Here is a 13,756-nt window from a genome sequence, read left to right as displayed (position 1 = left end):
AGAGGCTACCGAAAGCACCGGCTTTTGAAGTATACTTATTTTACATTCCAATACGAACCACGCTATTTCAAGTTTCGCCTTATTAAACCGCCTTTAAACGGTCTCGTGAGTTCGCGAGCATGCTCCTTCGTTGCTGATATAAATCTTATGTGCGCTCCTCAGTCAATTCTTCATTTGTACAATGCTATCACGGATCTCTCAAATATAGTGGCCATGGTCACACCTATCAGCCGTGCAGAAGATGGCCACGACATGAGAAGGACGTCACATGAAAACAGTTCTCACTCCAGCAAAGTTTTATGGTTGCTTGCTTTCATCCCAAGAATTTAGCGAACCATGGACAGCAGAATCATCGGTGATCGCAAAACCAATATTTATACGGGTCACATCGTAAAATGCATCTGGTTCAGAATGACAGAATAATATTATCTTGAAACAGCGGTCTAACCATACTTTTTTTCTCTTGAAGTCAATGGCATCACGTTTATACAAGAATAAATTGCTTGTATATTCTTTGTCCGTGCCAACATTGACGAACACGCGTGCGATATGTGGAGAACAACGCAAGTGGATCATGCGTTTCAAAAGCGCACCACTCATCCTTTCTTCTTCTTGTACAATACTTAGCTCAGACCTGTCATCCAGAAAATAAGATAAAATGCAACAGAGGAAAGTTGCACCGCAACAGTAATAGCTGAGAACTGTTCAAGAAAGGGCTTCTAATTCAGCTCGTGCCCACGGAATTAACAAACAGTATCGTATGGGGAAAAGTCACAGCTGAAGCTTTGTCTTCAGCACAACGGGACTTCTGGCATGAAGATCTAGAGCATGACGTGTGAAAAAATTTTCGCTGCCGTTCTCATTACCATTATTTTCACAGATCTGAAGTCACAAGTACGCAATTCCTCGAGAACATACCGCAATCCCTGGGATATCACGCAGGTGAGCTTTTTCCATTTTTGTCTCAGCGCTTGTGTCTGCGTTTTCTTGTCGAAAACATGACGCCGGGGCAGTGATTTTCATCTTGAGCGGGGTTTTCACATAAGTCATATCATACAGAGCGCAAATAAAGACGGGGACAGCGGAAGAGAACACAAAACCGACACGGGCGGTATTGTTTTTGTGTTCTCTTCCGCTGTCCCACTCTTTATTTGCGGTCAATATGATGTGCAGTAAACACCAACTAGGCCAAACTGAAGTTCTTCTTCATGTAAAGGCTCAGACACAAAGCTGCGCTCCCGTGTAGGTGGCGTCGGGTCAGCCTAGAGCACTATTTTCCCCTTGGTATTGCAGGAGACCTACCACAGTCACGTACAGTACACGTACACACGTACACGTACACGTACAGTACGTGATGGGGCCAGGGGTCACCATTTTCTTCATCTCGTGATGGAGGTGAGAGCTCATAACAGAAATATGGGCGCCGGTGTCGATCAAAGCTGTAACACGTAGGCTATCCACTTCAACGTCGATCAGGTTCTGATTGGTACGGAGCGTCAACAGAGAAATTTCAGGGCAGCTCGTAATAGCAGTGTCATCTCCACAAAATGCAGCCATCAGTTTTTTGAAAGAAAACGCCGGGAGTATATAGACGGAGAACCTGTGGGGAAGATGAACGAGAAGGTCAGCGTCGTAATGAGGACGAGCGGCTGTACTACGTGGCGGTCCTAAATATTACTAGTTCAACTGGGGTTGGTACGTGGTGCTGGCGTCCGCGTGGATAGCCGAAGCTCGAGAAGCTTGTTCGATAACGCGCCGGCGAAGGACTTCCACAGTGCCATGAAGTTTGTCCGACATGTCCACATAGGAAGCAAATGAGCCTGTCGTCAGGCGTCCTCCACGCATTGGCATCGCCATAATTGGGACTAGGGCAATGGCGTTGGAGATGATTGAAGGTAGCCGAAGAGTAAATGTCAGAACAGTTCACATAACAGATGGTTTGAAAGCGCACGTTTGCCATTTCTTGGCGAACAACATATTCTGTAAGCGATATGCTGGTTGGGGATCACTGGGCTTCCCTCGCATGAAATGTGGGGGCGAAGCGGGTGCGACTTTCGCGTCGAACAATTCGGGTGATAACCTCTGAGGTTGAAAGCTGAATCGCTATACGAACGTCCTCACAGGTTGATGTCGATTCCGTGTTCAGAAGGTGGGTGAAGATGTGGGTGATGCGTCGGATTTTAGCATCTTCCAAGCGTCGGCATGCAGCAATAATCGCGTTGGCTCTTCTTTTCGCAAGTATGTGCGCGACCTCATCGGTTTCAGTCATTTTGGCGGCAACTTTTCGGCACAAAGCCAGCACACCGCTATTGTGCGTCAGGTGCGGTTCAGTAGACGTCTGCACACGCGAGCCAAGGCACGCGAAGCCAGTAAGTTGACCAAACAACTGGCGAATTTTCGCCTTACAGGCGCTCCAACTTGGGAGGTCCTCTTCATTCTTATCAAACCACGCCTTCGCAGTTCCGTTTAGATAAAATATTACGTTCGCCACCATCAAGGTTGGGTCCCACCTGTAATGTGCGCTTGCGCGCTCAGAGCCGAGTCCAGTCGTCGACATCGTCGTCGTCAACGCCGGAAAACATTCCAGGATCACTGAGTGGAGCCAGAATGGTGGCTGGCATGGTGGCCGCCGCTAACGCTGTTTCACCGCCGGAAGACACACCGTGACTGGCGATTTCTCCTGACGCAAGACTGGCTCCGTCTTGCGTCAGACCCCCGGCGCTTCCACTACGATGTTGCCTGGAGTCAGACACAATCGGGAAACGTATTTACGATATGTTTACAAGGCGAGCAAGCACTGAACCATATGGTCGAGTGCGCGTGCAAGATAAAACGCTTCTTCTTCATCGGCGTTTCATCAACGAAGGCAATAGATATATGGAAACACAAGAAAATACGACAACAGTAAAGGGGAAGAGAAATGCGGCCATAATGAAACACAGAGCGCTACGAGTGTACAATAGGTAGAAGGAGCTAGAAGAAGAAACCTATGTAGGTTTGAAACTGCGATTATTTGCTTGAAATCAAGCGTATAATCGGGACTCAACGGAAACCAAAGGTCAGTGGGACGCCTCGCGCTTGGTGCTCTCGGGAAGACTGCAAATTAAGCTGTGCAGGGTGATGAGGGTTGGACAAGTTTTGAAGTAACGGACGCTCACAGTAAAATTGATTATAAAAAACGACTGCCGTATATGGAAACAATTAAATGGCCTGGGTTAGTGTTCGGGTATTTGTACAGGAAAACATTGATTCACAATAAAGGAAAACAACTAGGAAGCTTACCAGCAATGTGACCTTTTATGTGACCTCCACGGTGAGTAACATGGCAACCAAAAAAGTCAAGCGCCACGTCAGAAAGGCTGAGATAATGCCGTGGGTGACGATAATGAAAAAGAAACCTGCTATGAGTAAATAATTAAGAGAAAAAAAACGACATCAGAAAAGAAATGATTTCATCATCATCATCATCATCATCATCATCATCATCATCCTGGTTACTCCCACTGCAGAGCAAAGGCCTCTCTCATGCATCTCCAACTACCCCGTCATGTATTATTTGTGGCCATGTTGTCCCTGCAAACTTCTTAATCTCATCCGCCCACCTAACTTTCTGCCGCCCCGTACTACACTTCCCCTCTCTTGGAATCGAATCCGTAACCCTTAATGAACATCGGTTATCTTGCCTCCTCATGACATGTGCTGCCCCCCCCATTCCATTTCTTGATTTCAACTAAGATCTCACTAAGTCGCGTTTGCTCCCTCACCCAACCTGCTCTATTCCTATCCTCCCCCTTAGCGTTAAACCATCATTCGTCTTTCCATAGCTCGTTGCGTCGTCCTTAGTTTAAGTAGAACCCCTTTCGTATGCCTCTAGGTTTCTGCCCCATAGGTGAGTACTGCTAAGATACAGCTGTTATACACTTTTTTCTTGAGAGATAACGGCAACCTGTTGTTCATGATCTGAGAAAGCCTGCCAGAAACACCCTAGCCCATTCTTATTCTTCTGATTATTTTAGTGACAGGATCCGGGACCGCGGTCACAACCTGCGGATATATATGTATTCCCTTACCACTTCCAGTGCCTCGCTAACTATCATAAACTGCTATTCTCTTCCGAGAATGTTAAACATTTATTTACTTTTCTGCCGATTAATTTTTAGACCCACAATTCGGCTTTCCCTGGCCAGGTCAGTAAGCATGCATTGCAATTGCCCCCCTGAGTTACTAAGCAAGGCAATATCATCAGTCAATCGCAAGTTACTAAGGTATTTTCCATTAACGCTTATCCCCAATTCTTCCCACTCGAGGTCTCTGAACACCTCCTGTAAACACGCTGTAAATAGAACTGGAGAGATCGTCTGTGCCTGCTTCACGCCATTCTTTATTTCGATTGTGTTGCTTTCTTTATGGAGGACTACGGTGGCTGTGGAGCCGCTATAGATATCTTTCAGTATCTTTACATACGGCTCGTCAACACCGTGATTCGTAATGCCTCCGTGACTGCTGAGGTTTCGACTGAATGAAGGGCTTTCTAGTAATCAATAAAAGCTATGTATAAGCGTTAGTTATATGCCGCACATTTCTCTATCACCTGATTGATAGTGTGAATATGGTCTATTGATGAGAAATCCTGCCTGTTTCATTGGTTGACAGAAGTCTAAGGTGTTCCTGGTTCTGTTTGCGATTACCTTAGTAAATACTTTGTAGGCAACCGACAGTAAGCTCATCGGTCTACAATTTTTCAAGTATTTGGCGTCCCCTTTCTTATGGATTAGGATTATGTTAGCGTTCTTCCAAGATTCCGCTACGCTCGAGATCATGAGGCATTGCCTATACAGGCGGGCCAGTTTTTCAAGAACAATTTGCCCACGATCCTTCAACAAATCTGCTGTTACCTGATCCTCCCCAGCTGCCTTCCCCCTTTGCATAGCTCCCAAGGCTTTCTTTACTTCTTCCGGCGTTACTTGTGGGGTTTCAAATCGCTCAAGATTCTCGCTTCCATTATCGTCATGGGTGCCACTGGTAGTGTATAAATCTCTATAGAACTCCTCAGCCACTTCAACTATCTTATCCATAACAGTAATGATATTGCCGGCTTTGTCTCTTAACGCATACATATGATTCTTGCCAATTCCTAGTTTTTTTTTTCACTGTTTTTAGGCTTCCTCCGTTTTTGAGATCATGTTCAATTATATCCATATTATACTTCCTTATGTCAGCTGTCTTACGCTTGTTGATTAATTCGAAAATTCTGCCAGTCCTATTCTAGCTGTAGGGTTAGAGGCTTTAATACATTGGCGTTTCTTGATCAGATCTTTTGTCTCCTGCGATAACTTACGGGTATCCTGCCTAACGGAATTACCACCGACTTGTATTGTACACTCCTTAATGATGCCCATAAGATTATCGTTCATTGTTTCAACACTGAGGCCCTCTTCCTGAGTTAAAGCCGAATTCCTGTTCTGTAGCTTGATCCGGAATTCCTCTATTTTCCCTCTTACCGCTAACTAATTGGTCGGATTCTTACATACCAGTTTCTTCCGTTCCCTCCTCAAGTCAAGGCTAATTTGAGTTCTTACCATCATATTGTCACTGCAGCGCACCTTGCCGAGTACGTCCACATCTTGTATGCTTCCAGGGTTAGCGCAGAGTATAAAGTCTATTTCATTAGTCTCGTCATTCGGGCTTCTCCACGTCCACTTTCGGCTATCCCGCTTGCGGAAGAAGGTATTCATTATCCGCATATTATTCTGTTCTGCAATGTCGCCCCTGCTATTCCTAGTGCATGTGCTATATTCCCCCACTGACTTGTCTCCAGCCTGCTTCTTGCCTACCTTGGCATTGAAGTCGCCCATCAGTATAGTGCATTTTGTTTCGACTTTGCCCATCGCCGATTCCATGTCTTCACAGGAGCTTTCGATTTCCTGGTCATCATAACTGGATGTAGGGCCGTAGTACGACTTGAATTTGTACCTCTTATTAAGTTTCCCAACAGACCTGCCACCCTCTCGTTAATGCTATTGAATTCCTGTATGTTACCAGATATATTCTTATTAATCAGGAAGCCGACTACTAGTTCTCGTCTCTCCGCTAAGCCCCGGTAGCACACAACGTGCACGCTTTTCAGCACTGTATACGCTTTATTTTTTTTCTCCTAACTTCACTGAGCCCTATTATATCCCATTTAATGCCCTCTAATTCCTCCAATAGCTGTGCTAGACTCACCTCACTAGATTACGTTCTAGCGTTAAACGTTGGCAGGTTAAGATTCCAATGACGGCCTGTCGAGACGGAGGGAAAAAATTTATGCTAACTCCAAGGGAGCACATTACTTTTCGAAGCGAGATTGGGATGCCTTAGAACGCGCAGTTACCCGCCGTGGTTGCTCAGCGGCTGTGGTGTTGGGCTGCTGAGCACGAGGTTGGGGGATCGAATCCCGGCCTCGGCGGCAGCAGTTACATGGGGCGAAATTCAAAAACAGCCGTGTACTTAGATTTAGGTGCACGTTAAAGAACCCCAGGTGGTTGAAATTTCCGGAGTCCTCCACTACGGCGCGCCTCGTAATCAGAAAGTGGTTTTGGCACGTAAAACGCCATCAGTTAATTTAATTTAGAACGCGCTGTCATAAAATGAGATATAAGAGCCTGTGCTTGCTGCAGAAAAGCAAGCATAATGATAGAGCAATGTTTTATTAGAATGTGAAGGTGTCTGCCCAGCGGTCGGCTTAGGCACCTCTGGCTTCCTTGAAGCCCTTCGGGTCAGCGAGAGCAGGGGGAAAGTAAGCAGGCCCGTAGTAGTGATTAGTAAAAGGCGATTGAACGATTAATGGGGAAAAGTAGGGAAACGACAAACAACGGAGGTCTACAAAACAAAGTTCACAATAGGGGTTAAGAAATTTTGGTTATGGAAACTTGTCGTAGGGGTGCTTTCCTTTTCTTTTTTTTTTCTTTAACATAGATGACACATTGAGACATTGAGCTATAACAAGAGCTTCGTGGCGCAACCCCCCGTACCGTTCCAAGGGGACGCTCATAGCATGCATCCATCCATCCTTCTTTCCTCAGGCACACCAAATTGAGCCGCACTCGTCGGCTCCCCTCGCGTGCTTTCATCACACATGTAGCATACGGTGCACGGTGACGGTATTGTCCCCTTGGGACTTTATATGGAACATCACGACGAAGGCGACAGGAAAAATGCACCTGGTTTGTCCCTGTAATTTCTGTCGCAGTAAACAAAATTATCGGCAAGTCTCTGTCCCTTAGTGAGTGCCAAACTCTCACAAAAGCTGTCCTCATAAGTATTTCTCTTTTCGATTTCACGCAAGGTGACAAGCTGGCTTGATCTTCACGTTCCCCTGCTCATCACGGAATCTGATGTACCCACTTCATCGGAGAAGTCTTACTGCGTGTCATTGACAGAAAGGAGGGTTATCGTTGAGCACGCTAAATACGTTAAGATGATGTCCAATGAGCATTCCGATTCGTAGGCAACACCTGCAAAAAAAGACACCCAGTTACTTTTACCAAGTAATCTGCTGCTATTTGGCCTTTGTAATACGCCAGGAACATTCCAATGATTATGAGATACCATTCTGTGCCTCTGTTGCGTACAAGTTTCAAGGTTTCTTCAATGCACTCTAGTAATACTAACAGCACATAATTCTTTCGTTAAGCCCTCTGTGCTCTATCTTATTACTTCACAAATGCTCTGGTGGCTGAAAAGTAGTCACTAGGCTTACAGGCCATAAAATGCCAACGCAATGGTAATATGCTTCAACGTTTCTCTTTCAGTTTGTTTCACGAATGCAACCAATATGGACCTACAACACTACGGAACGCACAGACAAAACCTGCAAGGTGGATGTTGTGCGTAACATCGGCACAACGTTTATGGAATTCAATCGATCATTCGACTACCATGGACATAGGTAAGGTTTCTGTATTTTTCTTTGAGCTTCTCTTTGCAAACATGCACTTTTTTACTTACAGGGAAAATATTCCAATGCAGGGACGATTTGATTTGTATCACAGGGCTTTGGTGAGGGTCGGCCGTGTAGGTATGGCAACCTTGTTTTAATATTTCATAATACTCATGAAAACTTGTTTCCGCAAACAGGGTCCTTCTATACTTTCTTGCTGGTCACGAAACATCCTCGAACGTTCATGGAAGGTAGTACCACAGGCGCTGGTGTAGGTAGATGAATATTTGCTACGAAAGATGGCTGGGCTACTCAATTATCAAAAAATTTGACCAGGAAAGGTGCCCCTCCCACATTTATAGCAGCATGTCTGTAGAGTTAGCATACAACAGGGGGTTTCGGCAAAATAATTTAGCGTGTGGTGCGTTCGTCCTTAAACTGTGCACAGCAGTGCTTTGTAATTGACATACCATCCCCCCACCCCCCTAGTAGCATTCTTCGTACCAAACGTTTGCGGCAGCTCTCTGTATCCTGTATTCAGCTGAGTTAGCTATATTTCCATAGAACTTTTAGAAAGTTAGGTTATTTTAGTTGGTAAGTTACTTATGTTTGTTTAGTTATTTTAATTAGGTAAGTTAGCTATGTTGTTCTTGTGGATATTAGATGTAGGCTCGTCATTAGTTAATCTAATAATTTAGTTTCTAATAACCTAATATGTTTAAATAATTAGTGCGCTAACTTAGCTAATTCGTTGCTTACCTATGTTGCCTAATCTGATCAGTCATTAGTTTTGTTAGATTACCTATTTTAGTTTCTTATTTATGGTTGTAGTTGGTTACTAGCTTAGTGTTATGTCCTGTAGTTCGTTACTTAATTAAGTTAGCTATTAGTTAATTAGTTCAGCTGATATTGTTACTATTTATGGTTAGTTTTTATTTAATGCGTTTAGGCCTAATTAAGTTGATATTAGTGGAGTTAGCTTGTTCATCAGAGGGGCCCTGCACCACTGTTTGACCATAGTATGGAAACGTTGCCGATCTTTAGTAGGGGCTGCTGTTAAAAATTGACGGTCACTTAAATGTCCTTGCGTGATTTCAATACGAATGCGTGACTTCTATAATTTGCTGCGACTATGATACACGACGTCATACGATGTCACATGTTCTTCGCCGCTCTACCTTAACCCACTTTATTCCACCTTGCTCTAGTTTGTACCAGTTTTAATTCACCTTAATCAACGTTAATCTTACTTAATCCACCTCGTTCTAATTTGTGCCAGCTTTCATCCACCTTTCTCTAATTTGCATCAAAGAATAACAAAGCTTAACCAAACCCAATCAACTTTAATCACCCTAACTTTACTCTACCTTCAGTCAACTTACTTTAACTTGTTAAAACTTTAATTCACTTTTATTTAGCTTATTTTACTTTATATTGGTTTATTTCACATAGCTGCCCAAAATTACTACTATTAAGGATGTACAATTTACTGTCTTCTGTATTACGACCGACGTCATAGAATACACTAATGACGTCACACTGATTTTTGGCAACACTCGTGGCCGACAACGTCAGCTTTTCAGCCTAATGGGACATAAGACGCTTTCGCATTATTATATGAACCAAATATTCTGCAGTTCGTGCAGCAAGGCGTTTAGAACCTCGTAGTAAAAAAGAGCGAAACAGAATTCCACCGCTTCTTACGATACTCCCTAATACAAAATTTCAGCGCACCTGTACACGTGTTTTCAATCTGCGATATATTGGCTGGCACGGGCAATCTGACTTGTGCAGGACGTTGCAAACGGAGCGAAGTACGGCGCGACTACCTCGCTCATTGAGAGATCGCGAGAGGAAGCACGTGGGTGACACATGGGCGCGATTCGCAGTAGAGTGCACTAGAACACGGTCGAGTGGGACGAGCGGCTCGGGGGCACGTGCCTTACGGTGAGGCGCACGACGACGAAAATCGCTATGGCGGCGCTGCGATCGAACTGGGTAGGGCCGCATCGAGGTCGCACCGTTGGAAACTGCTGGCGATTCTGCTCGGCGGGGTCGTTCGTACTGCTTCGCGCGCTGCTGTTTGCGATAGGACCACCCAAATTGTGTTTATAATTGGATACGAGATCTATTTATGCCTTAGTAATGGATGGGCTTTCTTTCCCTTCTTTATTTCATTTTATTGATTTTTCATGTCGCTCGGTGACTGCGCGTGCATTGCGACGGCAGTGTAGGCTTTCATTATACTATGTTATTGTACGGTTCTCAGTGGAGAACAAATATTTTCTTGTTCTTCAAGCAGTGTGTAACTCTCGTGGGTATATTTTGCGCATATAGTTAGTTATTCATCAGTAGGTCTTGCGAAGTGTAGCCGGAAAAAAAGACATATGTAAGCTTCCTGCTTGCCGCTTCAAACAAAGAAAACATATGGGCCCCATCTGTCGCCCTGTACTCAGATTTACCGGAAGTACTCTCATAGAGAATGAAAAAAAAAACTGCAGTGCAACATGTCATTCATGTTTCTGTCTTCCTCGCGTAACGGAATGCGGAGTAATTGACACTGTTCTTTTTTATTCTGGACGGCACTCGGGAGACGAAAACAGTTTTAGGTAGCGATTATATATGCTAATCTTTGGCCCGTAAGCCATGTGAAATTTTATGTACAGTCCATGCTTAACAACAACAACAAGAAAACTCAGTGCCCTTCCACTCTGTCAAGGATGAAAAACGAAGCTGTATATGTGGGCCCCTTAATGGCGAACTGCCCCAGCGCCCCGGGTCGGCCCGATATTGTACCATCTTCGAGGCCGGCCCACGTATGGGGAATGCTTAACGCCTGTGTCACCTCCGCAGTGGGTCAGCCTGGCATTGTACTATCTTCAGGATTTTTTTTTCTGCACGCGGACGCGATAGTGGAGAAAGTAACCATGAAGAGGAAGCTTTAGCTCGGGCCCAACTCCGACACCGCCTATTCAAATACATGTAAAACGCAAAAACTTTTTTTTCTGAGATAACCCCTGGGCCGTTCTTTAATGTTGTTGCATTTGAGAGCAAAAGTGAAATTCTTGTAACAGTTGGAAGCCAGCAGAATTTAGATTTTGGTCCGGAATTTTGTTACAAGAAGTTTCAAAAATGTGAAAGTTTAAAGAAAATAGAAACGCGAAGTTTACAAATTCGTAGCTCTGCATCAAGATATCGCGGTTCTGGAAACGGCATCCATTAGACCACTGAAAGCGGACAAATTCGACATGTCATTTTATATCATACGTGAATTTACTGCGTTGTTTACGAGTGTTCTGCAAATGCTGTATTTCCATATTACAACTTTCCCTAGATTCATTTGTAAGAAATCAGTTTTCTCCGCTTTAGATGTACTATTAAATACAATTCACCCAATTGTATTATCATTTTTCGTTGCCGAGTTACAAGGTTGCAAACATGATAGTTTCGTTTTTTCCTGTTTTTTGCCACTTTTTTATAAAAAATTGAAGACCTAAATCGAAAATTAGAAACACAGTCACTAGATTTTAAGGTTTTCTTTTAAATGCAACAATCCTCGTCAAATGTGGTGCAAGTGGTTGCCGAGAAACTCGAATTCTCCTTTTACATGCATTTAAATAGGCGCACCCGAGCTAAAGCTTTCCCTTAACACCTTTGCTGTTAAGTGGATAAGGCGTTGCTCTGCTAAACTCGAGCTCACGGGTCCAAACAAAGTCAGTTTTGTTTTTTTTTTCAGTTTCAATTTATTATTCTTTAAATACAATTAATTGGTAATAGATACTATACACACGAGGGTCCGAAAGTCAAAGACTGCAACAGGTCGCGGAATTCGATCTGTAATTATGCTTAGGTGCACGTTAAAGAAGCCCAGGTAGTGAGAACTGAACAGGGTGCCTCATAAGCATATAGCCAAACGCAAAACGCTAGAATTTGTTCAGTTAAGAAAGAACAAGAAAAAAATGATAGCTGCGTCCTTTGGCATTTTCCTAGGGGTGTAAACGAAACTAATTATTCTCGAGTCTGATTACTGAGAAAAACACGTTACACTTACCTTATGTTTCGCGCGTTCAATGTAATGCCGTTGGCGACTGTACGTGCGTTCAACTAAGCAGCTTCTGCAAATTAAACGGCTGCTTCCAGTTATGCGGTGCACTATAATAAGAACAATACTGTAGGATTTAAAGGAACGGCACGCATCATATACACATAAACATATTTGTAGAGCTGCCATGTTCGCTGAAGAAGATAAGTGCGGTACTACATTAGGCATCCAGTCTTATTGCGTTATAGTCTTGCAGGTGTGGTGGGGACTGGCAAAAAAATGTTCTCCTTGCCTGAATCAAGTTTACAGGTTTACAGGCTCTCCCAAAACGGGGCGTTTATATTGAATGACAGCTATGAACTTGTTCACAAGAACCGATCGGCACCGGTGCGTTAATTCTCTCAGGATCTGGTGCGCCTCGGCGCAACAGCCACGACACACCAGAAGCACAATCGTTCGGACTAAATATCCTGACTTGCATCTGCCCCTCACTTTCTAGGCTTCAAAAGTGTTGTTCCTTACTTACACCTGCGGAATACTCATGCATAGACTCTACGCAACGCTGCAAACCCCTGCCACTGCCACTGCCCAATGTGCGGCATACCGGACACCTTGCCGCACCTGATTGATCCTCGAGTGCCCATGGCGTCTAGCCGCAAACACATCGCCCTCACCGAAAGACTGTGACGCCATACAACATAGCAAGGACCTCCTCGAAACGTGGTAGGACAAGCTCATCTCCGGGAACAACAACGACGCCTCGTCGCCAGGACCAAGGAGGCAGTGAAGGCTATAGGGTTCCTGGAATGAGGACACCTCCCACCTAGAGTAGAACAGGGACTTGCCCTGGGATACTGGTCTGAAAGAAAAAAATTTAATTCGCCACCTCCTCTTCTTTCCCGCAGTATTCGCCCACCCGTGTGTGGTGGAAATGCCAACCACCCGACTCAATCTTTTCTTACGCTACCAAAAATTCTTCTCCCGCGTCATCTCAAATCGCATTCACAGAAATCGCCGCCATCCCTACTGCTATAATCATGTTTGCCATCAGTCTACAGCACGTATGGCCATTGGAAGCATAGTTCACGCTTTTATAGGTGATAACCGAAACGCGCCGTCGTTCCCAGCAGCAGGCCACGTTGCGTTTCGCTCCGTCGGCATTGTATTCCGGTGTCGCCCACCAGCTAGAATTCGTTTCGGTTTCTCGTTGCCACCTTATAACCCAATATTATTACCGTGCAACGCGACTGTAAAAACGCTAATCGATGCGCTTGTCTCCCTGTGAGACAGAAGCAGACGAAATAATCTTGTGGTTTTCGGAATTCTGGAGGGTAAAAAAGAAACAACAGAACTATGTATGAAAGTGCTTACCGATTTGTTTGATAAACAGCTGAACCAACACTGCACACAGTTGAACGAATACACAGGATCAAGAAAAGGCAGAGCAAACAACCGCGAACTATTATTCAGAAGCTTTAAAATCCCAGAAAAGTAAAAACTGTACAAGAACTGTAAATTAAACTAGAGAGAACTGGCATGTGTATTGCTCCTAACTACAATAAGGAAACAGCTGCCAAACGCAAACTTCTTTGGTATTATGGGCAGAATGAACGAAAACGAGGATAGCGCATACATCTTACGATAATAAACTGTGCATCGAATCAGATATGTGCAGGTGACATGACGAGCAAAACCGTTGAGCCACGATCAGGCGCAATAAAAGTACTCTGTCAGCAGTAACCCCGGGCCGAACGAAACACAGAGGGCATCATGAATTGTATGCTGTTAACCTT

The 13,756-nt window shown here is 44.4% G+C and overlaps 1 protein-coding gene across 1 annotated transcript; it reads left to right on the top strand.

The window, feature by feature from the left end:
- The first annotated feature begins 769 nt into the window (after window positions 1-769).
- LOC142588723 (uncharacterized) lies at window positions 770-12,650 on the top strand. The gene is made up of 4 exons (XM_075700537.1): window positions 770-942; window positions 7,794-7,930; window positions 7,992-8,055; window positions 12,513-12,650. The coding sequence occupies exons 1-4, from the start codon at window positions 829-831 to the stop codon at window positions 12,648-12,650; spliced, it is 453 nt and encodes a 150-aa protein (XP_075556652.1). The 5' UTR covers window positions 770-828.
- The last annotated feature ends 1,106 nt before the right edge of the window (window positions 12,651-13,756 follow it).

The sequence above is a fragment of the Dermacentor variabilis genome, chromosome 7 (assembly GCF_050947875.1).
Source record: "Dermacentor variabilis isolate Ectoservices chromosome 7, ASM5094787v1, whole genome shotgun sequence".
NCBI classification, from domain to species: Eukaryota; Metazoa; Arthropoda; class Arachnida; order Ixodida; family Ixodidae; genus Dermacentor; species Dermacentor variabilis.
Note: the sequence above shows the minus strand (reverse complement) of the source record. Positions and strands in the feature narration are given on the sequence as shown.